This window comes from Dasypus novemcinctus, chromosome 29 (assembly GCF_030445035.2).
Source record: "Dasypus novemcinctus isolate mDasNov1 chromosome 29, mDasNov1.1.hap2, whole genome shotgun sequence".
Lineage (NCBI taxonomy): Eukaryota > Metazoa > Chordata > Mammalia > Cingulata > Dasypodidae > Dasypus > Dasypus novemcinctus.
Window position 1 is genome coordinate 15,140,683 of NC_080701.1, and position 27,487 is coordinate 15,168,169.

At 36.4% G+C, this 27,487-nt stretch overlaps 1 protein-coding gene across 2 annotated transcripts in view; it reads left to right on the forward strand.

The window, feature by feature from the left end:
- The window catches only part of LOC101435719 (pro-neuregulin-1, membrane-bound isoform), a 211,047-nt gene that overhangs the window by 56,318 nt on the left and 127,242 nt on the right, over window positions 1–27,487 (forward strand). For both annotated transcript variants that reach the window (XM_071212641.1, XM_071212640.1), the window contains exons 4-5: window positions 7,552–7,602; window positions 9,763–9,813. In XM_071212641.1, coding sequence (XP_071068742.1) covers window positions 7,552–7,602; window positions 9,763–9,813 — 102 coding nt within the window. The remainder of the gene's footprint in view (window positions 1–7,551; window positions 7,603–9,762; window positions 9,814–27,487) is intronic.

Genomic DNA, 27,487 nt, shown 5'->3' on the forward strand with positions numbered 1-27,487 from the left:
TAGGGTTTGAGGCTGGCTTAGCCATTCTTGTCTAAATCTCTGAAATATTCAAATGCTATTTCAACACCTTCAGTGCTTCTTTTCATTGTGAGTGATGGCATTTACCATTGTTTACACAAGATCTCTTACCTGTTATAAAACCAAGCCTACTCGCGGTGCTTCTTGCTAGAAAGAAGCGTCCACGGCAAGGACGTGCTGTCTTGAACTGATAAGGGGAAAAGGCCAGATAAGTAAGAGAAGAGTAAAAATGACTCTAAGGTTTAATTCCATAGGATGCTGATGAAGTTTGTGCCAGTTGATCCATATATGAGTAAATAAGATAAGGAGAGGGGAGGGAGGTAAATATATGCAATACTGTTGAGAAAATCTAGGTTAATGCCTGCTCCCCTCAGGACTTCCCAGGGAACTTCTCTGTATCGATGTAATCACGGATCATTACTTTCGTTTAAAATTTCTCCATCCACAGAGGTGAAAAGAGAGCAGCAAAAGCAGTTCTCATGACTATTTTTAGGAGCTGTGTTTATAGTTCAAAATATAAAAGCCATTTAAAATTTATATGAGTAAATACAATATCACTTTATTTTTTACTTGGTTCAGGTTAAGCAATAGCATTTTGCTAATGTTGTCTTACCCTGAATGGAATTTTATTGGATGCCATGTAAAACAGAAATTAAACATTTAGTTTCAATGGCTTTTTCTTTCTGATTGTTCTGATTTTGCCACTGGCTTGTTTCAATGTGTCTCCCCTAGTAAATGCTATTGAATTATGATTTTGACACTTCGATTAGATTTGTGTAGTTATGAATGCTATAAAGTCCCAAGAAAATAAAATTAGAGTTAGTGCCAGTGGTTCACTGAGTGCTTACAGTGGTATTATATTGATTATAGGATGGTTTCTGATTATATGATTTCAGGTGCTAAAAGTTTGATAATTTTGCCTTGCAGATTTCTCACCTATGAGACATGTCCAATTCAATTTTTCAAATTAATTCATCCAAGTCTTGTTTTGGGGCTCATATATGAATATGTAATGTATAGTGTTGATCAGCTGTAGTGTAGATAAATGAAAGTAGAGGTGTTTTTGATAATGAAGCTCACCTGACTAGAGTAAAAAGAAGCTCATGGGATATTGTATATAAATCATTCTTAGAGAGGGATGAAGAATTTCAATTACAATATAAGGTGGTCTTGTTTTTTACTTTGAATGTTAGGGATTATATTAGTTGGCCAAAGGGGTGCTGATACAAAGTACTAGAAATCTGTTGGTTTTTATAAAAGGTATTTATTTGAGGTGGAAGCTTACAATTACAAGGCCCTAAAGAGTCCAACTCAAAGTTACTACCTCACCAAACTCTGTTCCCACGTGTTGAAGCAAGATACTGGGGATGTCTGTGAGGGTTCAGCCTTCCTCTTCCTCTTCAGGCTCCATGGGTCCAGCTTCTTCCAGTCTCAGCTGTAGGCTGGCATAGGACTCTCTCTCTTCCCGGGGCTTGTTTCTCTCCGGGCTCAGCTGCTCTGGTCTCTTCATGAGGTCAGCTGTAAACTATCAGGTAAATGGCTCGTCTCTTTTCCCTGGGCCTCTGCCATGGCTATGGAGCTGTCTCTGTGTTCTCCACCTATCTACTTCCGTTTTCTTGATTGAGTGTCCATTTATAGAGCCACTAAGGAGGTGGGGACTCAGCTCTGCATGCCCTAATGATGTGGTTGAATCAAAGTCCTAATCTTGATTTAATAAAGTCAAAGTGAAACCTCTGAATTAAATACAACCAAAGGGGTATCACCCCCAGAGGAACAGGCCAGTTTACAAACATAGTCAATATCCCTTTTTGGAGTTCATAAATAATATCAAATTGCCACAGGGATAGATTATCCTTAGAAAGCCTTCTCATGATATTTAAAAAGAAATGGGAGCCTTAGATTAGAAAAGAGACTTATTCAGGGTCACAGAGCTATTTCGCAGCCAAAGGGAACCTGACCTAGGTATTTAATTCTTAATATGGTTACCTAGTACTAGTAAAGTACACACCTCACTCTGTGTTTGAGAAGGAAAATTCTTTTGCTGTTAAAGAACAGAAGCTGAAGGAATGGGTGAAGTGAAAGGACCTATAAAGAGAGGATTTCCAGGGGGAAGAGCTAGGGCTTCATTATAACAGGCTCAAGGAGATGGAATTGTATCCAGGGCCTCTTTTAGAATTCAAGCAAAGGATGTTTGTGGCTTTTCTCTGTAGTGTCACTACTTGATTGGGCCTCAGTTGCTTTGACTCTCCTTTGCCTATCTCATTTCACCTCTCCTGCTTTCCACTATTCTTCAAGACTTTGATCTGACTATGATTGAACTTGGCCATATGCTTCGTCATGGCTGTTTTTTAGGGTTCAGCTTTAACTCTTGCCGTATGATTATTTCCTGGGTTGCTAAATCCAATTCCCTATAGGAAGAACCTGATTGGCCTGGCCTGCCACTTCTTTGGAAAAACATGTTGTTCCAGACCACACCAGAGGACTTAGAGGGCTTCCTGCTCACCTGCCCTTGAGTTGCTTGCCTACTGGCTCAACTAGGGAAGCCAAAGCCCCAAACACTGCTGTGTAGAATGGCGCCTCTCAGGGTAGGTTGGGGTTGGGGTCTGCTGTTGGTGAGGGCTTGTGGGCTTAGCAGACCCCATGATCACACAGCCCATGTGTTGTACATATTAGGAGACACACTTTTCTCCCTTCACCCCAGGTGGCACCAAAAGGAAAGAATGGAATTCTTTTCCTTCATCCTCTTCCACTACTATCCATGATTTTGCTATAATTGTATCAAGACCAGTTACCAAAGTCTCACAAAAGTTGCACAAAAACATTCTTTCGGAGAGGAAAAGGACACTTCTGTCATGTACCGCATGACAATCCATCTCTTCCTAAATGTGTATTTGCTGCTGACTTTGGGTTGGTAGCGACTAGGATTCTCAAGATGTCTTAAGAATTTCTTATTTCCTTTGGGGTCCTATAAAACAAATCCTTAAAAATAAGAACAAGTCAAAATATCATGCAGAACTCCCCCTTGAGATTTTAATCTATATTTTCTGTGAAATATCAGTCATTTTCTTTATTTACTTTGTATCCTCTGTCACCCACCTATGAAATATTTCCCCAAGAGGTATATGGAAATGGCCATGGTTTGACAATTTCTAAATAGATCTCCTTGATAAATAGAGAAATCCTGGCATGTTGCTTCAAGCTAATTACCCTAATTCCTTCCCATGCAAATTATTCCTTATGATTTACTTAAATTCTCACACAGTTGCCCCTTTACACTGAGATATTTAGAGTATAGTTTGATACAAGATTCTCAGAGAAATGACAGGAAGGAGGAGGGCTGATATTTGGCAGTATGTTTAATTCTGATTAGATGGCTACAATAATTACTGTAATCAGATTAGCTTAGAGTTTTCTATCTAACACTGAACTTTCTGCAGTGAAATTCATAGTTTAGATCTATTTAGATTGACAACTGGAAATAATTAAAATGATTTTAAAAATTTAAGAAATTCCACTTAAAATGAGATGCTGGAGTAAAATAATCTTCAAGCATTTAAAAAAGAATATATACATAGTCTATCATCTTGTTAATCTAGATTCTAGAAGTTTGCATATTGTCTGCCTTTTCAAATGCCTTTCAACCCCTAACATAATTGGAATTGGGAAAAAGCATTTGTTATACAATAGAAATATATAACGTTATCTAATCTGCAGAGTACTTCTGGGACTAAGTAAGTCTAATAAAGTCCAGTTTAGTTTTCATATAAAGAAGTATCTCAAGGACAGTCATCAGTAAATGATGGATTACAAGTGGATTCCTTTCATGATTTCATATACAGTGACTTAAAAGGCCACATGCACTATCCTTACACAGCTCACATAATATGTGTTCATTTTTATTTATAATTTATTTGGCTTGGTCTTTAAATAGGAAACCTTAATTTTGCAATCAATTCTTAGCTAAGAAACTTTATGAAAACTCCTGGGTATTAGAGTAGGGAAGAGAATAATAGTCCTAACTGGTTTTCAAATTAATGAAGTAGTGTTTCTTTTTTTTAAAGACTAATACAGGAGATTATGTAATTCATCAATCTTATCTTCTACTAAGATTTCTTCTTTTAATCAGGAGAAAACTTATTTGAGTGAGATTCAATCACATAGGAGCAGTTGGGCTTCTATAGGAATAAAGTAGCTGTTTTACTTGAGATGAGGCAGAAAAAATTTTTTTCCCATAAAATTTGATCAATGCATCAACTGGTGCTTTTAAAAAATCGGCTTCTGTGAATGACAGGCTGATCCTCACTCTCTCCCAAATTGATATTGCCATGATATTGGCGAACAGATTGCAGTTATACTGTAAAGCATGTAAAATAGCATGTTTTATAATTTGCAAAGCTGTCTCTGTGTATTTTGTATTACGGAGTATGAGACTCCTGAAGGCTGATAAGAAGAACAACGTAGGTAGAAAAAGTAGAGGAGTGTTTTCAGTGCCTAGGACCCACTCGGCCTCAAAACTCAATTACTTTAGAGCAAGCACACCTAACGAGCAAGAATTTAGATATTCAACAGCTTCCTGAGGTCAGCTTTACCAGTGCTAATAAATAAGTGCATCAGTTTTAAATCTTTGAAAAATCACTTGCTCAATTTTTGTATGCATGATGATGATGTGTAATTTTAGAATACCAAAAGTCACATAAGTGAATGTTTAAATATTTAAGACATCAAATGCATGCTTGTATGTATGTATGTGTTCATTTTTCTATATAGTTATAGAGAGTATATTATGCTCCTGGTGAAATCTCAAACAAACCATGGATATATAATAATTAGAAAATTCCTTTCCAGAAGGTATTGTTTTTCAGATTCTGCAACTCTTTCTTAAGATCAGATTAAATTTACAAAGGAAGGCACTCAAACATTACAAATACAGTAATGCTTCTTATGTTTACTGACCTATGCAGCTTAAGTTGCTCAGCTGTGTTCAAGACCTGATGATTTTAAATCCTCATTTATTAGTGCTAATGAAGGGGATGTCCTTTATAAATCAAATTTAATATACCAAATTGTTGAGGGGCCAAGAGAGTGCTTAAATAAGCATCAAGGAGATTGCAGGTCTTCATACTTTAAAAAAAAGTCTGTATAACACAAAATTATTTTCAGTCGTACTTATGGTAAAAGGTTGTTTTCTAAAATCTATGAACTTATACCCATATCACATATAAAATGCAGGGTGGTTTTAATTAAAACCTTTTTCTTATTAGCAAGATTTTTGTCTTAAATGAAAACTTCTTTAGGATAGCAGTATCTGTTAAATTCCAAGTTTGTGTTTTATCCTAGAAATTTCAGAAGGTTTTTGTTTTGAGCCAAACTCAGTGAAGATGGGAACTCAATGTAAGGACTCTAGAATAAATATCTGATTTTAGAAAGGGAGTTTATTTTAAGTCATCTCTTGGTAGATACATCTTTGTCGTAACCTCTGACATGATATTTTTAGGTAACATTCAGTTAGAAAAGGAAACTTTATGGTTAACCTTTTCTCTAATCTGAGATCTTTTATAGGAGATAGAAAAGCTCTGATTTTTTTTCTTGGAAGGTCACAGTAGACAACTACTTAGTTTGTTAAAAATAAATTTGAAAAGAGTCTTGATATCCGCCTTGGGATTGGGACTTTTGCCCAACTCTTGTTGTACACCTTGAATTTACTAGTCAGTCTGTCGGTATTGTCATTCAAGGACAGAAGGAGGAAGCATCTCTTCTTAGGTGAACGTTTTTTTGGAGCAGTATAAGTGGAACAGGGGAGAGGAGTATTTTCACTGCATAGTGTCCATCCTGTCGCTACACCTTTTATTAATTTCAAAGCTCCTCTGTTGCTTTAGAGCAAGTACTCATTGTGAGCAAGAAGAACTTAGATACTCAAAGATGTCTTCTATATATTCTTCACAGAGAAGGACAGACTCTGTGAATTCCTGATTAAAAGATTTCTCCTAGGTTAAATTCCCCCCACCACCAAAATAATTTTACTTTCTACATCCCAGATAAAGAAAGCTATTTGCAGAAACATTGTCTTCTTATTAGCAACTCAGAATACCCCCTCTTTAGTGCCAGCTGCTTGAGAAAGTGTCAAGGCTATCATAAAGCTTCCCATAGTAATTAGCTTCCTTTCACATTGCCCCATTTTTTGTGGGTATAAGAACTGAATAGTGGCTTGATATCAGTCTCATCTTTGAAAGGTTAGTCCTTTCAATCAATCTTTCAATCAAGGTAGCTTGATTAGGGAGGACTATCCATATTTAATATAGACACATTTGGTCCTACTAAAAGTATAGTTCTGGTCTCCATATATTCACTTTTAACCTGATGTTTATTTTTAAAGATCCCTGCTGACTCTCACATCTGTTTTTCCTTCTAACTCCAGAAAACTTTGATTCCTAGAGGAATCTCAGAGGTTGAAGAGATATTGCCCCTTAAATTGATTCTTCTTCTTACCTACCAGACTAGTCCTGTAATCAAAACCCTAAATGTTCATATCTATATTTAAAGATGATTAGATTGATAATCAGCATTTATGACTATATGCTAATGGTATGAATTTAACATACAATGATAACATATATGATCTGCTGAAGATTTTCAGTAGGCTAGAGTAACTTTTGTAGAGTAGATAATATCAGAATAGATTCAACTTTTGTCCTGGTCAGGACAACTTAAGTCATAGGACATCTGATACTAAGTTGTATGACATATACTTAACTTACACCATGAAGGCTGGATGATATCCAGTGCATTTCTACATCTTGCTAGGCTTCATGAAGCTATACAGTACTGAAAAAATTAGACCCTAACAAAGTGAAGCCCTTGTCAGAAGAGCAGAATACAGAACTAGGTAGATAGTCATAAAGGTAGTATGAAAGTAAGTTAAAGGTTTGAGCAAGATCGTCACAATTCCCATGATAACAGTTTATCTAGAAGTGTGCAGGTTCATTCACTTCTTTGCATTGGGGGTTGGCTACTTACTAAATGCCATGCCCTGAGTAGCTGGAATATATATATCCTATGGGCAAGCACCCATCTTGAGGACACTAGACATTTTATGTTAGAGTTTGATGCCAGAACTTGATTTTTACCCCCAATCCCAGCTGGAAACTTTGCTTGCTTATGTTTTTGAACAAAAATGCAAATTCTCCAAAGGCTTACAAATTAAAAATCCTGCCTACAGCCTTGATCCTGAATGTCTTGACTTTCTTAGTTCTGCCTTCGTTTCTGGGGGGCCCAGTGCCTCTTTGCCTCGTAAAGTTGTCCTTGTTATTCCAGGAGAGCCCATCTCGTGCTCTTTACCCAAAAAAGAAGAACTGTTTATTTGGACTTCTTTTTTGCATTTCCCCCCCTCTTTATGACTAACTTTTGGGCTTTCATCACTCTTCTGCGCTACTTCCTTCCTTGACGCTTGTTTGTAGTTTGAAGGCAGGCTGTGGAACTGGCTCCCAGCCTCCGGGTTCTACATGATAATATCCTATAACCTCTTCTTTTTTTCAGACATCATCACTGGCATGCCAGCCTCAACTGACAGAGCATATGTGTCTTCAGGTAAGGAAAATGAGCTCCCCACGGTTTACTAACCAGACTGGCAGGTGGACGTGCTGGCTGCTCTACTAATCAGGGTGCCTCTGCATCCACAATGTAGCTCTTCTTGATTTGCTTTCAATATTTTTCTCCACCTTGGTCTGCTTTTTTTTGGTTAAGGGAGTGTGGTTCTTCCTGTATGTCTGAACTCGGGCTTGAGAAACATGCATGAGAGAGAGAGAAAGGTCTAAATCTAGATGCACCTTGTGACACTGGACAAGTACAGGAAATATTTGTGCTCCAAAGTCCTTCTTTCTATCCTTATAGGTATTTATCTTAGCTACCTGTGCTATCTTTTCATCCATCAGAGTTTTTTCCTGGTACTAGTTCAGCATCTGACCTCTGTTTTGGTCTTATAAATGACCAGGTCTGTGTTTCTAAGCTTGAAAAAGAAATGACAGCCTGACTTTTAAAATGTGGCATTTTTTGTTCATTTGTTGTTGTCCCACTGGACTGCAGTATGTACTGATAGCAGTTGTAGTCTGGGTAGATAGTAACTATTTAGTACCCAACTCTACTAATGCATCTATCACTATAATTCATTTATTTCTCCATTAACTTTGAATTTAATTTTTTCCCATTACCTTATCCTCTTTAATTTTATAGTTAAAAGGAATCTTAGAATTAATTTTTATTTAGAAGCAAATTTCGGAGACACTAGCTTCAAAATTCACCCCAGAGATATGAGAAAACTTACTTTTGTATCACAGTAAAACCTTACAGTTTACAAATATTTTTATAATCCATTTGACGATCATAACAAACTTGTGAAACAAGACATTATTTTCCCATGTTTTATAAATGGGAAAATTGAAGCAGTTTTAGACACATGGTCATATATCTCAGCAAATAGAAAAACCGGTACTTCAAACTCAGTATTCTTTCCATTACCCTATATTTAATTTTTGGTCTCATTAGGTACTTTATTGAAGCTGCAGGAGGCCATGTAATCCAATAGTCTTTATCTAACTTCCAACAGTGTTTGTTCTTCATTTCAAAGCCATTGTCCAAAATTATAAATTTCTCTATATGCTAGACTGCTTTAGCCATACTTAGGGCACATTCATTGGTTATCACTAAGATGTTTGGAATTATCCTGTCATCTAAGAAGATCTTATTCTGGGTCCTGGAAAAATAGGAAGGAAGGAAGGGAGGGAGAAGGAAGAGATTTTTTAAAAAAAGAGAGAAAACAAAAAGAAAAAAAAGTTAAGTTTCTTGAATTTCTTCACCTTTTACTGAGACTGTCTCTTGAATGTAGGGACTTGGTTAGATTCTGCTTGCCACCTGAGCTTTTAAATACAGTGTTTGTGTCGGGAATTCGGATTGACTATAACTGTTATTTCTTAATATATGACTTGAATCTTTATAATTTTCTAACTGCTGAATTTCAGCCTTCCTTTGATATTAAAGCGTTATCTTTTAAAAAATGAATAAAAGCCCTCTAGGTTCCAGGTTTTTTTTTTCTGCCTGAGTTATGTTTTACACTTCATCCGTGTTTAAATACTGGCATTCCTTCCTCTGTTCCTTGCTACCTAAGAGAATTTTGCTACTCTAGGTCCCCTGCAATTGTATTATTTATTTTTTAGCATGTTTTGTTATATGCTAAAGCAATTGTGCGAATGGGCACCTTGCATGGAATTTATTCTGCACTGCACTTAGGATGCTCATGTGGATTCAAGTTGCCTGAAAGTGTTCTTTCATTCTCTTTTTTAAAAATGCATGCAGATAAGTTGCTTTCATTCTTTCTGCATGGGGAATTGTTCTCTTTGGTTTCATGTCTCTTAAAATCAAGACCACACCTATGAGGAGGGGTTTCCTGACTCCTTGTAGTATACATCTGGGCAGGGTAATATTGCTAAGAAGGTGATAGAGCAGTTGGCGTATAAGGGTTTCTTTGCCCATGAACTCTCTCCATTTTCATCGCTTTCAAAAGTCTTGGTCTAGTCCTTTGTGGCCTTGGAATATTGCATATATCTTCCTTGGACTTTGAAATGCCTCTGCTTCTTTATTGCACTGTTTCCTAGTGCTCTTTTTCTGGGTGATACCCAAGCCTGGCAAGTTTCTCATTGATGAGTCCAAGCAGCATGACTCAATAAAGCCTCATTCCACTTTTATGTTTTATAGAGTCCCCCATTAGAATATCAGTATCCACAGAAGGAACAAACACTTCTTCATGTAAGTATATTTCAATATTCTGTTTACAAGTTTTTAATCCAAGACACTATCTGCTTCCTGAGATCTTGTCCATACCACCCCTCGGTCCTTTGGAGAGACAGAGTGATCAAGCTTGGGAACTGGATGGTACATGTTGTTTGGAATAAGAAGTAGCTTTCTGCAGTGCCTGGTCACTCGATAGCCCCCTCCTCTGCAGAGGTACATGTGAATACTAAAAGGTGCCACATACGAGTTAGTTTTTGGATAATCTAGTTGTTTTTGCATGTTGGAAAATAGCTACCTCTGCAGCCTAGCTCAGGATGTGCAGTAGAGTAGATTGTGTGTGTGTGTGTTACAGCTTATCTTGATGCCTTCAGCAACTGCCTGAGGCATGGTGCCCAGCTGTTTGGGGTCGCTGTTCCATAACTCCTCAATTCTCATATAAGCTCTGCTGTGATGGCGTAAGGAAGCTATATATAGATGCCCTTAATTCAAATTTGATAGCAAGTGACTAATTATGAAAATGCTTGAAAGCAAGTCCCTAGACAAGATCCCAGATTAGTTTTCATCTGTTTAATGTGAAATGTGCTTTGTGCTTATGGACGTCTACAACTGTTAGAGTGATTGGTGCTTTGTGCTGTGTCTGGGGAACTTCAGAAATTAGTGAGGACTAGAAAAAATAATTTCTGATACTTATAAAATGAGACTAACATACCGTTAAATTTTGATATTCCACAGGGGAGTCAGACCTTGAAAGTAAAACGAGTTACTAACTACAGCCTCTCTCTTATTTTAGTTCCTTATTTAAAGCTTGTTTTTCATTTTGACAAGCTCTTCCATAAAGAGATGTTCTCAGTTATTCAATCCCAACCTGGAGAGGGTGCTTAAGGAACAATTTCCTTCTGCTATCAGCGTGGTAGGAAACTCCCAAAAGGTGCATACTTTCGGTAATCTAAGTTGATTTGCCAATCTGTTTAACTAGGTGAAGTTTGATCAGAAGGCTTTCTCTCCAGGTCGGTGGTATCAGGATTGAACTATATGGTGTAAACCTGTTTTTTATTGTGGAAAGTGTTTGATATTTTAGCTACACATCAACTAGATAAAGCATCATTTAACTGGAGTTTTGGAAACAATCTTGTAAGATCAAACAGGAAATTAAATGCTGGGAAGAAATAAATTGGCTTCCTGTGTGGCTAAGGGCCCTCATTACATACTCCAAGATGATAATCCTTGCTGGGAAATTGGGATAGTTGTTATTTAATTGTACATATCAAAAGATTGGCATAGTTATATTGGATTTTAGATAACTAACATTAAGGAATCAAGTTGAGCTTCGCTTTATTTTTGAAGTGTTTGTTATATGAAAGCAAATACTAGGTTTTTCTCTTTGGCATTTTGTCTGAGAATAATTCCCCCTCTCCCCCCACCCCACCACCATGTGGTCCATTGAATAAAGTTCCTGAAGCTTTTGTAATCAGAACCCCTCATGCTCTCATTTATGGGGCAGTGGGTACTGTCCTTTGCCATACGTGAGAAGTTTTTGAATGGAAGAAATACTACTTGTGGTTTCACAGAGCTTTAGGGAACTGAAATGGATCTCTCAGTTTACTATTCTATTCACTACCATACTATTGAGAGAGAAATGATTTTGAAATTCAACTCTGTTCCGGAACTCTCAGCAGAATTAGTTCCTGATATTTGGTAATGTTTTAAGACTAAGAAAGAAGGCTTTGTGGGCCATTATGTTAAAATATTTCAGTGGACCATTTTCACACATCACTCCCTGTTTGCGAAAGGCTTTCAGTAAATATTGTTCAATTGATCGCTAAATATATTTTGTTCATCTCATGAAAATGTGTTCTATATTTCAATAATATAAACCCAGAGTGACAGAATCCCAGGTCCAGACTTGTTTAAACGGTGAAATCAGCGTGAAGCACACATTTCATGAGACGGCATCATCATGCAGAACTCGGCTTAGTAGCAGAACTGTAAATTTGAAATATCTCCACTTGGTACAGGCTGAAGAATCTGCAATAGCAAAAAGCAGGGCTTAACATTTTAAAATATATAGAAAAGTTAAAAGCACTGGAAAACGTTGGCAGAGGTCAGAAACAATCATCTCTAAAGAGGTTTCTTTTTGCTTTATTTCAACCAGAAGGGAGATAGAAGTAAATCCCTGTGTTTGAAAATTGAGCTGCACGGTTGCAACACAAGCACACCCATGTGGGCTGCCTTCTGTGAGCCAGTGACAGGTTCTAAAGTACATTTTGAAAAGCCTTTCTGAAGCCTCCGCTCTGAACAGCTCGGTGGCCCTTTGGGGTCAGTGTGCACACGAGAGCCAGCTTTGCCACTTTCGGCTCTGTTAGTACCGAAGTCTGCTTGTGGAGGGGAATACTTCCTGACTGCCAGTCCTGCCTGGGGGAGGACTCCACTGCTGGGTGAACTTGGAGAAGGTTCAGCCGTGTTAGTTTGTGCTCTTGCTCTACGGCTGTGTGGCACGCTGAGCTTGTCTTCTCTGTGCTTACTCCATCACGAAGCCGTCCCAGCCACTCCAGGGCCAAAAGCTTTTCTTACCTCCTTTGTAATTCAAGTTGGAATAGAAAAGTCAAAAGAAGAGGATAAAAATCGCCTACCTACCAGTCATAAATGATCCTGCTAATGCTTTGGTAGATTTTTATCTAATCAGTTTTTCTGTTTGGCTTTCCATTTATTTATCCATCATCCCTCTTTGTAATGTTTCTTATGCATTTTCCCCATATAATTAAATATTAGTCAGAAACTCACTTAAATCACTGTAATAATAAATAAGTCATGCTTAATGGAAAGTTTTAAGGGGTTTATTTTTTATAAACACCTTATCAGTTTTGTCTCTTGTTTCTTCTGGTACCTTCTAAATCTTGGTGAAATATCAAATTGACATTTACTTTTGTAAGACAATTTTTACTAGTCCTTTTTTGAACATGGGAAATGTATGCATTCACTACTTTAGAATTGTTCATTATGATTTTTTAAAAACTTACAATAATCTTCTGATAAAGATCAACATTATTTGCCTGTCTTTGTTTTGCAAATATATTACCTGAGACCCAAAAGATGTAAGTAATTTGCAAAATGACTGTCCTGTTATACATAAGTGACAGGTTTTGTAAGAACTTAACTTTATAAACCAGTAAGGCTGTTTTGTTCTTCCTTTGCATAATCAGCAAAAAATAAATAAATGGATTGTTTAGGACAAATTTTATGACGTCTCTCTGAAGTGCCAGCTGCCAGTTCCTCCATTTCTGCAGACAATTCAGTTGAATGCCATCAAAAATACCAACCACTTGACTGAATTAAGCATCATCCATTCCAATTTAATATATAAATGAGAAAACAAAAGTGAAGAGTCTAATGAACAGTGATAGGAAAGGAAATGATAAGTGTCTAGAAAATAGTCTAAGTACTCACATCTTAGGTTTCAAATAATAGTAATGGCAACAAACATCTATTGGAGATTTCCTGTGTGCCAGGTACTATGCTTTGTGCATTACTTGGATTCTAACTTGTGGTCCCCACAAAGCCTTATTCCACTTTACAGATGAGGAAATAGTTGTATCTTGTCCAAAGCTGCACAAGCAGGATTCAAACCAAGACAATACACTAGGTTGCTATGATGCAGGAGATTTTGTGGCCTTGAAGAAAAAGCCTTCACTATTAAAAGGCATGAGAGTCCGGGAATGGACTAAAAAGTAGTCTCCCGCACAAAATGGATTGGGCGAATGTGTGTTAGATTGAGGTAAATGCGTGTCCCTGGCCAGCTGAGCCTAAATGACTGTTAAGTTCCACTGCAAAGCATGGCGGGTGGTGAAGTGACATGGAAAGAACATGCACTTTGCATGAAGTTTTATGTTGAAATACCTGTGCTGCTAATTACTATGCAAGCTTAGGCAAATCACTTAGCATCCCTAAGACTCCGTTTCTCTGTAAAATCTTGTTTATCTTAAATATATATTGGGAGACTAAATATGAGACACTGAATGCAAGTCATTTAGTACAGCACTGTTGTAAGTTGGTCTCCCAGTATACAGAAGAATGCTAGCACATGAAAAGGTGACATGGCCCCAAAGAGAAGAGGAAAATCAGGGGAGTTCTTGCATCTTAGTGGAACTACCCTGGAAACATTCCTTAGTGATGGAGGAGGAGAGGAAGAAGTGTATTATTTTCAGCCTAAATGACGGTGCTGAAAGCTCTACTCCAAGAAATTACTACATCTCTTCCAAGTATTATGTCTTCTCAGCTAAGGCTACATTTTAAAGGAACTTATCCAGGAAGTCCTCTCTGAATGAAATGAACAATTTCATCTTTGATTTGGCATCTTCGTGAGCTAGCTGAAGGGGGAAAAATGGCTTTTGTCTGTAGACATAATGAGAGACAGCTTTTTCACTTGGGAATAGCAGAGCGATATGTATTGATTAGTTTTGGCCAGAGAGATCAGGTCTGGCTGGTCCATTGGTGAAATTTAGAGCTGTGGGCTTACATTTCCAGCCTCAGCTGTAATTGACTTACCTGCTTTAATGGTAGAGAAAAAGGCCAGGACCTTGCTAAATGAGTCTTGGCTGGAAAAAAAAAATGGCATTTCAATTGCAGTTTTTCACTGGTAGTAAAATGTGAACCTTGTCTGTCACCTTTTGGGGGCTACTTCTACTTGAATGCAAACTTGGTTTCCAGATTTCCATAAACATGGCCTTTCCAAGGGTGTGGCCGTTCTGTCTACTGTAGAAAATGACAAACAAATTACCATGCTTTATATATACAGCAATAAAAGAACAATGTAAAAAGAAAATTTCCCAGCTGGTATTACCTCATCTTTCTGATTACCTGGAGAGTTAGTTACAATGTTTTCGAACAATGCCGTGACTTGGAGCATAAGTTGGAGCTTGTATATCATGGCCATTCACATAAGCGGGCAAGTTATTGCCTTCATGTTCAGTTCATTCATTTTGTTCAGTAAATGCCTTATTTTTTTCCCCACAGGACTTTCTGCAACTGTAATATAATTCCTCAGTTCTGCCTTTGCCTTTAATTATGTCCTTCAGTCTCTCATTGCCATTCCACTACTGGACAAGATAATTCTAAAATGTTTGGTCAAGCTTACAACTAAATCATGGTTAACCTTTTGCATTCAGTTGAAGTTGAGCTTATACAAAATTATTCTTTTGAACCATAAAAGTGTGTGCATGTGTGTGATACAAATATGCAAAAGATAACTGATACATGTATTGTACTTTATGAGGTATGTTTTCTTATTTCATTTATTCACACACCAACAATCTGACCAAGAGTTTCTCTCATTTATCAGATGAGGAATTTGAAGTTCAGAAAATTGTGACTTGTTTAAGACGGGCAGATTATTTAAATCTGAGTCTTCTGATTTCAAATTTCATGGTCTTTTTTAAAAAAGTCTTAAGGGACCCATACAGCTGGCTGGAGGGAATGCCTTCTTTTTTAAAAAATAGAGTTATAACGACTCCAGGAATATAATCACATTTCTCCCTGAATTAGCCCAAATCCAACTTTCACTGAAATAATACACACTCCTCAAACTACAAAGTAATCGAATGGATGGAGTACTCCCCAGTTTGTAGTGATACAATTCAGAGTTAGTACTACAAAAGGAGGCAGAACATTGATGTAGAATCACTTGGTCTTTGACTTTGTTACTTTGTTTCTGAATTTGATATAGTTTATTTCATATGTTATTTACAGAGATGGGAAAAATCTTAGAGCCATTGTGCTAATAGGAATCTAATCTTCATCACACACACACATTTTACCCAGTAGTAGTTTGGTATTGGGATAGATCGATTGCCTTATTCCAGCTAACTACTATTTAATTTATTTTATAGTATCATAAATGCTGGAAATTATTTATATAATAGCTTAATTCACTAATAAATTGTCAAACATAGTACAATTATTTTATTTTTTGGGGGCTGTAGAGATCTTTTTTGCTGGAATATTCTCTTTAACATCGTGTCTTTAAAATTTTTCTTCTGTGCTTTTGGATATTGGGGAGGGTAGGACATTTTTATTTTGCCGGTTTTAAGAGCGCTATTAAGACTCTTGCAAATATTTTTAATCACTAAGAATCCAACAATGACAGCTGTTTCAAAGGAAAGATTTTTAATTTTTTTTTTAATGAGGGAGTGGGGAGATGCAGAGGGAAAAGGTGAGCAAGTGGAGACAGAAAGATACACCAAGGAAGTATCAAGAACAAAAGTAGCAAGATTGTGATAACTTTCTAGATGAAGAAATTTGTAGCTTTCTTCATCCTTCTTTTTTTTTTTTTTCAAGTTTCCAAGGAATGGAGGAATAAGAAGAAAGGAGAAAGAGATCTTTAAGTTAAGTGTCTTAGATTTTACAAGAAACCAACCCTCAGAAAAAGAGCTAGAGAGAGGGTGGAGGAACAACATGACAGAGCAGTGATATGAATGTCAGGAGTTATAAGTGATAGAGATTCAACTCCAAAGACCTTAAACATAAAGGGAGTATAATGTCTTACAAAATTGTCCCAAATTCAACTAGCGAGACTGGTGATACAGTTAGATACTTGTCAGCCTTTATGCTTTGCTTTCTTCCAAATGTCAACCTCATTCCCAGTGGGTTTTCTTTGCTCCAATGGCTCATAATCCAAAAGGACTCTCTCTCTTTAACCAAACTATAAATTTTAGGAAAGAATCTGATTGGCCCTGCTGGTATCACGTGCCTGCCCCTCAATAATTACTATATCCATGGAGATTAGTGACTCCAACTGGGCAGGGGCTGGATCATACAGCCATTCTGTGTGTCTTAGGGTGAGTGAGGCAGATGGAGTGAACCTCTCAGGAACTGCATACTGTGTGTGGGTCCAGGACACAGAGAAAGCCCCGTATTACCTGAAAAGTGTGCTAACTAGGCAAAAACAACACGACTGTCTACAACCCATAAGCAAAGCACTTCAGAATAATCAGGGCATAGATACTGATGACAGTGAATTTTAAAGGAAGATTAAAAATAGATGTTTAATTGGGCAGGCATAACTAAAGCAAGTCCACCAATCTAAAGGAAATGTGTTAGAAAATGGAAGACACTTGACATACCCTTTTGTAAACGACTATTTCATATCCACTAAATGGTTATTCTTAGAAATGCCCTTCATTTTAATCCAGAATATTAGGCTTTTATGTAGAAAGTATATCCAACTTTTGGTCAAAAGTTGTTAAAAATAGAAAAATAAGTTACAGTTTCCAAGTTAGAATGCACGGAAAGCATTTTGAAGTCTGTAAAATGTTTTAATTTTGGAGTTAGACATTGAGTATTTGATTGAAATTATTTAAATCCACGATTGAGTAGGTATTGAAAAATTACTAGTTTCTTTCACCACACATGATTGATTGTTTTTCACCAGGAAAAGAAAAAGAAGCAGCATTAATCTATTCCATTTATTATTGTATAGAAAATTCAGCAGGCCTTGCTGAAGTGTGATGTAACAAGGGTTTATCTAATTCATAGACATCACCATTTAAACCTAGAGGAAATTATGCCTCCAGTGGTTCATTGTTGAGACATCTCCCTCTTTTCTCTGTCCCACTCTTACCGTAATGCATCTAACATACTAGATGCTTGAATACTTAATTCAGTTCTTCAATACACAGTTCAACCTAATCATCAGTGAACTACTGGACTGGCACTTCTCATTTTGTCTTTCAGTCTACCAGAGTCAGCCAATTCCATGGGCCAGTATGGATTACAGCCTAAAACTGTGCTCGTCTTTATTCAATCTATAACTGTCTCCTCTATAGGAAATTTGGTGTTTAGGTGGAATTTTCTTGCTCAGATATTCCAGACTTGACTCTTCAGTCAATACCATGGCGTTTAAGGAAAGAGGAAGAGAGGGAGGGAGAAAAGGAGCGTTGGGGGAGGGAGAAAAGAAGAAGAAAGCCACAGACAGACGGACTTGGTCAAATATTACAAGAACATTTATTCATAATGATCACAATTTTAGTCTTTGAGTTTTCTAAAAATGAATGTTGGACTCTTAATGTCTTCATTTGAATAGTAAGGAAAGGAGAATATAGTTAGACTTAAGTGACAGCCACGGTCATATAGCAAGTGGGTGGTGAATTTAGGATTAAAATATGGCACCCTTGTTTCTGCTCTTTGATTCACAGATCACTAAGAACTGCTCTCCTCTTTAATTAAAATGTGCAAATATTTAGCCCAGTTCCTGTGGTGTATCCAGCATTGTGCTGGGATTGTGTATGGCTGCTTCTGGACAGGCAGTAGGGAAGAGGGATAGATGGAATAGTCATTGGGCTGAAGGAGTTGGCAATAAGGTAGCAAGATGAAGAGTGGTTAATTATGCATGATGATACATCATCATAACACAAAGTACAATTTGATACTGAGGCAGATTTTAAGTCAAGAATTTTTTTTTTTTTTTGGTAATATTGCTTAAGCTAGATTACATTTGTTCATTTTATGCCATGTGATTTAAAATGAAATAGTATTTGGATAATGCTTTTTTTTACTTTGGTTATCCAATATTTTTTAAAGATTTATTATTTTTTAAAATTTATTTCTCTCCTCTACTCCCCGTTCCCCTTGTTGTCTGCTCTCTGTGTCCATTTGCTGTGTGCTCTTCTGTGTCTGCTTGTCTTCTCATTAGGTGGCTCCTGGAACAGATCCTGGGATCTTCCAGAGTGGGAGAGAGGCGATTACTCTCTTGTGCCACCTCAGTTTCCCTGTTCTGTTACGTCTTCTTATTTTCTCTCCTCTATGTCTCTTGTTGCATCATCTTGCTGCGCCAGCTCTCCACATTGGCTGGCACTCCTGCGCAAGGTGGTATTTCCATGCAGGGTGGCTCTCCTGCGTGGGGCCGCATTCCCACATGGGCCAGCATGCCCTCACCAGGAGGTCCTGGGCATCGAGCCCTAGACCTCCTATATGGTAGACAGGAGCCCAATTAGTTGAGCCATATTCATTTCCTATCCAATTGTTTTTAATTCACATTTAAAATTCAGCAATTTTACAAAGAAATAAAAATCCTGAAATTTATCCCATTTAAATAGTTTTCACCATTAGAAATGAAAAGATTTCTACAAGATTAAGAAGTGCCGAATCAATTCACAGTGGGTAGTGTTTTGAGAGCAGTTTGGGGAATTTTTAAAAGGATTTAGAAATTTAACCGGAAACTTTTAGAGAAGCATAATCACATTATGGTAAATTGAAATCCTATTGATTATCACAAACTTGCCCTTGACACATAGATAACCTTACAAAGACTGTGCTGCATATCTGAGGATATAGTTTTATCTGTTCACCTGGAAATGAATGTGGAGAAGTTGCAATTTCTTGAACAGTTTGATTTTTGTTAGTTAAGACTTACTTTCATTTTTATTTTTTAAGGTTTTTGAATTGATTCAACCATAGGAGAACCGATAAACTTAAGTATATGCCTGATTATATAATAATTGAGTGATCTAACATAGTAAATTAAAAATGATTAATTATTGCCTTCATAATTCTATTCTTAAAATTCATTGATTGAGAACAGTGCCTAATTGACAGCAATTTTCAACTACAAATTCCCCATGTTGGAATTAGAATATGTTAGGAAAAATTGTTCAGGAGAAAACCATTTAAAATGTTATTTTATAATGGCTATCCAAATTTTGTCCTTCATTCCAGTTCAGAGAGCTAGTTATCTAATCAACCTATAAAATCCCTGTCATTCACAAATAATAAGATTTTGAGATCAGCTCATGGCTGTTTACAATTCTCATCCTACAAATCTGGAAGATGGAAGTTAGTGCAGTCCCTCCTACCCCTCCCCCCCCCCAAAAAAAATCAAAGTTAGTCATAAAATCTAACATGTTCCCTACACCTCTGAGGAAATGTATAAAGGGAAACCCACAATGTCAGTTTTATGATAAAATGTGATATGAGGGGAATATGAGGAGAGAAACTTATCTAAGTGGCCTTAGTAACTTTGTTTTTGTTGCTGTTGTTGCAAATCTTGTACATTTCCCTTAGTTGATCAGGATGGATTGTTTTTCCCCTGCTGATTTTACCTCCCTAATGCCCCAAAGCAGAAACGATTCTTTAAGATTTTCCTTAAGTTATCTGTGAAAAATAAGCCATACAGAGAGTTGCTGGGTATATTTTAGGATGAACAGATTATAGGGACAGAAGAATGCGTTTGCATGTGTGAATGAGAGTCCAGGTGGCAAGCAAGGTAAGCTTTAGGAGGAAAGCAGGTGTCTCAAGGTCACATCAGAGGTTTATTGGAACCTTTAAAGATGTTTTTAGGGTGAAGGTAAAAGGGGCCAGCTTAGTGAAAAATAAATAAATAAAAATGAGTATTATTGCATGTGTATTTACAGCAATAAAGAATTATAGTATAACTTCTTGTTTATATTTTAAGGTTTCTAGAATACTGACTCTATGGGTAAAAAGGCAATGAGGGATGGGTCTAATTCTGGTGGAGAGAGGGTCTTCATGGAAAATAGGGTTGGTTATATTCTCAATAATTTTCAGAATGCCGTAACTCTCCTTTTCTTAAGGAAAGTGCAGAACTGGGTATATTTTCTTAAAATGATGCTCTAAGATTGTTTAAAAAAATACTCTTTATCCAATTAAGGAGTAAAAGCAAACTCTGTATTCATTTTTTGTTATACTGAGATGTTTAGACTATCTTCCAACCCCCAGCAGAACTTTTAGTCATCCCATATCCCTTACTACAAACTACAGACTTGTCATTTTTCCTTATAATGCTATACATATATCAGTGCAGAGACCATAAAGTAAGAATTTGAAGGGAGGAATTTTAGCTTATTTGTGTATTCTGTTCCCATACTACATCACCATGTCATTTCTCAGGAAGTATTTATTAAATGGGTATAATGTTGTTGTTAGATTATCATCGTTTTCCAAAGTCATACATATATATATAATTAAAGGAAAGTCACCTTCATCTTAAATCTTGAAAACAGATATGTAAATATTTTTAAAATCAAAGTTTAAAAAGCTAATATTGGCTTAAGAAATACTTTTAGAGCCCTTGGACCATTTTGAGAAATATTTCTTACTAAATATGCTTGTATTTTAAATTTATTTCTGATTTTTACACTTGGAAGGTCTCCACATTCTAGACAAATACTTATTTTCATGGTAATTTATGAGAATCTGTTTCCCCTTACCCATAGCTTTTTTTGTTTACATTTCAAACTGATATGGAAGGTGGTCATCTTTTAAAATGGAATAAATTTCAGGATTTTAATTTCTTGGTAAAATTGCAGAGTTTTAAAAATGACTTAAAAACAACTAGATAAGCAACAGTAAAAAAAAAAAAAAGCATTACCCAAGGTAATGATAGAATTAGTGCAAATTATCCCAGTATCTACTGCTTAACTGGTCGCTGTTCCTCTTTGTGGTGCTGAAGAGTCACTTACTTGGGATAAAGGGAATTGTCACAGTAGTGTTAATAAGGTTGATTTTTCTCTTTCATTATCATTAACTAGAATAATAAACAATACAAAACAATAATATATTTCAACGAGCACCTACTATGTGTCAGATGGTTTTATCTTCTGAGAATTTATATTATTAGTCCCATTTTATAGATGAACAAACTGACAGAGACTCAGGTGATTCAGTATTTTCAAGGCTAAACAGTAAGTGGTTGCAGAAGCAGAACCCATCTTCAGCTTGTCTGACTCCATACCCTGTGTTCTTTTCATCCTATGATGGTAAAGGTAGAAGGGAAGAACGCTCATCTTATGAACTATGTCATACTAGTGTAAAAGAATATAACCATTGCAGCTACTTTCAAAAATGGTGGAATTACTTGGACCTAATTAGCTCTATGCATCAAAGTTCATGAGCAAGATATAGACATATATGTGCTTGTTTACTGTGGTAAAAGACATGAAAAGTAGAAAGTTTGAGGTGCCAAAATTATATTTGTTTGGTACTCGGATATTCTAGTAGAAATACCATGAATATCCACCCTTCCAAACCCCACCCCCCAAACACACACACTATTGAAATGAGGGTGAGTGTTATGGTAGATTAAAGGTGTGTGCATTAAATATCTGAAATTCTCAGGTTATTCAGAGAAATGAATAAACATCATATGTAATACATAGCACCAAATACTTCACACTTGGTAACTTTCAGAACAATTTTGAGATGCAGAAAAATGCCCGTAGCTTTTTGTTTACATTTCAAACTGATATGGAAGGTGATTTGATTTTAACAAATCTTACAGAAAGGTTTCTTTTTTGTGTTTTTAGATGGACTTATTTTATGTCAGTTTTTAGTTTCATTTTGTTTTTCTCCCAGGAATGATGGCATTTTTACTTCTTTCTGTTGTTAACATTTAATATATGCAGCCCTTTGTTGTGCTGTGTAGTAAATTCTGAGTGACTGGTGATGATTGAACAGAAAAACAACAAACAAAAAGGAATTTGAATGGCACTATCTCAAAATCTACTTAAAGCCATGACAGGTATTTGTGTGTAGCAATATATCAGTTTTGAAAACATGAAGAATAAGCAACTCTGGATTTTTGTGGCTGAGTTTCTTGTTTTTTTTTTTTAAATCGAGGTGGGGTGGAATACCAATTCTCTCAAAATCTCTAAAATGCTGATGTGGATTTCAAAACGGGATGGAGCATACAAATGCAATTAATTATACCTGAACTTGAAATTTGATACTGCCCACCATACCTATCTTATTTGTAGGCAGATACTCTGGTAACACCAAAAAAAATGTACAACTCTAATTAAAAAGCAAGCACTCAAGGAAGACAAGACGCAAAGAATTAATTGAGATTGCAGTTTTTTTCCTGCATTGACTGGAAAAGCTCTGCGACCTCCTGCATTGTGCTTTAGCAGTGATCTCCGGACTCCCTGCAACCCCCAAGGCTCTTCTTTTTTAACATTTGTTATTACTTAGCTTTTTTATTTGGCAGCGATCCCTTCTATCTCATCTTCTAATGCACTGGAAAGGTTCCTATTGCCAATAGCTTAAAGCCTACTACAGCTGGGGTAAGCGGCATTGCCGAACTTTCTAGCCTCTGCGTCCTTATAAATAATGCATCTGGTTTCCTGTAACTACATGAACCCTTAGATTTTAGTAGTCATTTCTTTGTTAGTGGGGGTAAAAGAGTTGGGAGATGAACAGTTGTGGAAATAGTTGCAGGCAGTTATCACTGATTAGAACCTGACTCTATGATATATGCATTAATCACTGGGTTAATGCTAATGGAATGCTTATGATATTATAGTAGACATAAACAAGATGTATAAAAAGAATACCTTCGCAGACTGAAATGCATGTTTAATTCATCATGGAAAATGCTGGACCCTTCTGAACTTTATTGCCCATAAATGGACTTATTTTTCTACTCATTTTTAAACCCTCTTTCAGTATGTGTAGACTACATTGCCTTTTTTGGGTCTGTGCATACTTGCTCTTAAGAACAATAGCAATGAGACAGTGATTAAAGATAATGCCTTGAATGCTCTAAGGAACTTGATGGTATAATGATTCATGGTATTGTAATAAAGAAGGGAAAATGCTATGTGAATAACTTAGCAAAATACGTAGTGTGTATCATATGCTAATTTCAAATGTGTTTATAAACTCGGTCTTTAAAGAAAGTTTAATTTTTGAGCACCAGAAAAATTAGAATTTAAACAAGAGAAAACATTAAAGAAAATAAAAACCAATTTAACAATGTCCTTTAAAATGTCCTTTAACAAGCAATGTTAATATAAAACAAGAAACTTTTCCAGTAGTATGTGTTCCTTTTGTCACTGACATACCATCGTTGGACATTCACAAAATAATGAAGTTTTAGTATTAAAATTTTGCTGTAAGGACAAAAAAATTCACTTAGATGTTCAATAAGAAACAGGTTGCCGTAGCACCTAGTTTTTTTTAAATCACAATTAATTGATAGGAAGCAAAATCATGTTTCTAACTAGAAAAATGATATTAATCCTGATCATTTTGTTATTGATTTCTTTAATTACTGTCAGTTCATCTTCTGCCTCGTTCATATGTTTATGAAGATGATAGCTTATAATTTTAATAGTAAAATTTATGCTGGTCATCTTTAGTGTTTCTGTGTCAGTGATTTTGCAGAGCCAGATGGGGGCCAGCATTAAGGTTTGTTAAAATATTCAATACTTTTTCTTTGACTAGTCCCAAATTTCCTTATGAATAAAGTAGTTACTATAAGCAGTCAATGTTTAAATCATCAGATCTATATGTGTATAATATAATATTTCTGTTTGATTTTGTCAGCAAATATTTCTAGTTTGAAAGTTTAGAAATTCTTTGAAATTAAAACATTCTTTAATACTTCAGGAAAGTTGGCATCACCAAAAAGATAATAATATTATAATAATAAAATGCCTTCATGCTTTATTTGATTTATTTTAATCAAACCTCCAAAAACAGTCAAGCCAACAATTTTAAAAACCTATCAACCCACCCTCCCATTACTACTGCAGAAGAGACTGTTTTTGGTGGTGGTTTTGTTTTGATGGTTACCATGATGGGAAACAGATGGATTATGTTTTTCTGGTATTGTGCAATGCCATCAAAGGCCCCTTGCCTGGGCATGGCCTCTTCTGGAATTGAAGCTCTACATTCCTCTTCTATCACTAGTCAAAACAAAACACTATCAGAAGAAAACATTTTCATAACTGGATCCTGAGTGAAGGAAAGTCTCAGATACTTAGACATACGTATACAATAAAGTGTTTTCTGACATGCTAATTTTTTTTCCTTTCCTTTTTTTTAACTCACTCTACAATGTGTCAGCCACACAAATAAAATCTATTATAAGACTATGGGCTCTCCTGTCTGAAGTATTTGCCTTTGCACCAGACTAAGATTAGGGAAACTAAGTCTTCCATCAGAATTTAAATACAAGGAAGCAGGAACAGTTACAGTCCCTTTCCCCTATACCTGCAGACCCCTTAGTCTTGGTAGAACCTGACACATAGTAGGCACTTACTAAATAATTGTTGAATGAAAGAATAAATGAAGTTGCCAAAGACAGTGGGCATAACACCAACATAGAATTTATATGGAAAAGCTTAAAAAAGGAATAAAATAAAGAAGAAAAGGGGTGGTGTGGTGTTGAACTGTGGCAGAAGGACATTAAGTAAAGACCAAATCTTCCCTTTTCATTTCTTTTTCTTTTTAAGAGGTTCTGGGGATTGTACCCAAGACCTTGAGCATGTGAAGCAGGTGCTCAACCACTGAGTCACACCCACTCCACCCTTCTCACTTTTGAGTAATTTTTAATGTACTGTAATTGTCCAATATTTTCAAATACTGATTTGAGTTCTTTAAAAAAATAATTCAAGGAAACATTAAAATTTCCTGCAAAGGCTTGGTTTAAGGCATGCCTTCGTCCCTCTTCTGGTTGGTGTTAGAAGGAATATGCAGAAGAGGAGTATGATACTGTTTAGTATGTTGAAAATTTCTTACTCATTTGCTTATTGGCAATATCATATAAATAACTTCATCATGGCCTAGCAGAAAAATATATTTTCTGCACTTGACAACTTTTTTGATTTTTGGAAGTGTTCTTCCATTACCAATGGAGGAGAAATAAAAACGTGCATACATAGGAGAACAGTTGTTAACATAGAGACGTAAAACAGAGGTCAACCACACCTTGTAGGAGAAAAGGGCTTTGAAGTCAGGTACATCTGTGTTTGGATCTCGCCTTCACCACTTACTGGCTGTGTGATTGTGGATTCTCTTTTTGTCTTCTCTAATCCTTACTTCGTCCGTCTGTAAAATGAGAATAATATCACTTACCTTGCAGCCTTGTTATTAGGATTATAAATAAGGAGCAATATATATTACTTGGCAAAGTATCTGACCTGCTTCTGTTTTTCACAGTCTTCTCTTCTATTTCCCAAGGTGACTCAGACTTTTCCACTCTCTGATAACCTGAATCTTGCATTCCCTCTCAGCAGAAATCCTCACTTGCTACTTTGGAGAAAATAGAGATTCTGAAATGGAAGTTCTTTTAACTCTTGTTACCAGATCAGTAAGGCCAAGCACAATGCTTGGCACACAAATACCCACTTGGTAAATATTTTCTTAATGGATGGGTGGTACCTATTTATTATTATTATTATTTTTATATCTAATATAGTGGAAAAATGCTGCTTTTGAAAATGAGTCATGCTGAGGTTTTCCTGCCAGACTCAGTGAAGTTAGGTTAAATGGCAAATAGAGAATTGCCTAATCAGTTGCTTTATATTGGCTGAACTACAGTAATGCCATTTCATCTCAAGCTGGACAACTCAAGCATGTAGCCTTAATTTTTTGGCAGTGCACATATCAGTTAGGTAATTATTTTTGCACCCATTACGTTTTTCCAGGCACAGATTATGGTAGAACTGCCTCCCTACAGGAGTACAGCTAGCTATGTACCTGAGATGCCTAAAATGCTTTACTTTCTCAGAGCACATTAAAAAAAAAAATAGAACTCTCTTTCTAAAGTCATTCCTTTGCATCACCAAATACTTAGGTACTTTGGAAAGCTGCTTAATTTGTAGTACTTATCTTAGTAGATCCTATTGTTTTAAAGGCGTGAATGGGTAACAGGAATTTAGCTTTTTATACATACTGAAGGTCCCACCCAGAACTTTGTCCTTTGCCTCTGTTCAGGGGAGAAACTGAAGAACACAGGGGTCCAGTTCTACACAGATACCTTTTGGATGACATTGATATCAGTCGGAAAAAAGTAATAGACATTGGAGAGACTTGATAGAAGAGATTGGGTGAAATCCAGGTATTTAACCTGGGGTTAAGGAGACCATAACCTGATGATGGGTTATTTGACCCCCAGGGACGGACGCGTGGCAAAGGCTCAAGGAAGAATTTTTGAGAAACACTTGAAAAGATTTATGTTTCAGCTTAGAAGGCTGTCTAAATGCATTTCTAGCCATTTAAGTTAAGCCTCTCCTTTCTTATGGGAAGTATGTGGGGGCAGAAAAAGCGTATGGTCGAAACTCTCTGCACTGCAGTGATATGTAAAAGAAGTACTTTTCCTGCTAGGTTAAATTGCTCTGCAGGCCTTTTGCTGTCAGTGACATGATTTAGTTAAATACAGATGCTTTTAGAGGGTCTTTGTACTGCATCATACATATTTAATAGTTTTATAAAATATCTGCATGCATAACTGGGTGGGAAATACTGCATGGATAAACTGAACCTCCACATCAGAGCCTTTGGCTTAATAGTGCTTAGTGACTAGTTGACCATTAAAAATATATATATCCAGGATGGAAGTGTCTGAACAATCCAAGGGTCCTATTTATTTCAACAAAACGAAGCTTGCTGTCTGACCCTTCTGATTTTGTGTATAGTTTAAATTTTGCATTTCCCCCATTCCCATTATTCCTAGGTGTTCCAGTTCTCTAAGTGATCAAAGTATAGCCTTTGAAAAAAATCCATTCTCAATAAATAAATGGTATTGTGTGGAGGTCAGAAAGCGCTCTTAGATTTCCTACAGCAAATAATGAAATGGTTCATCGTATAAAGATTCCCCATTGCCGTTTTAGATAGTGGTTCAAATTATATGAATCTTTTGTTCGTGATGTAATTCTGAAATTCATCTTCAAGTCAATTC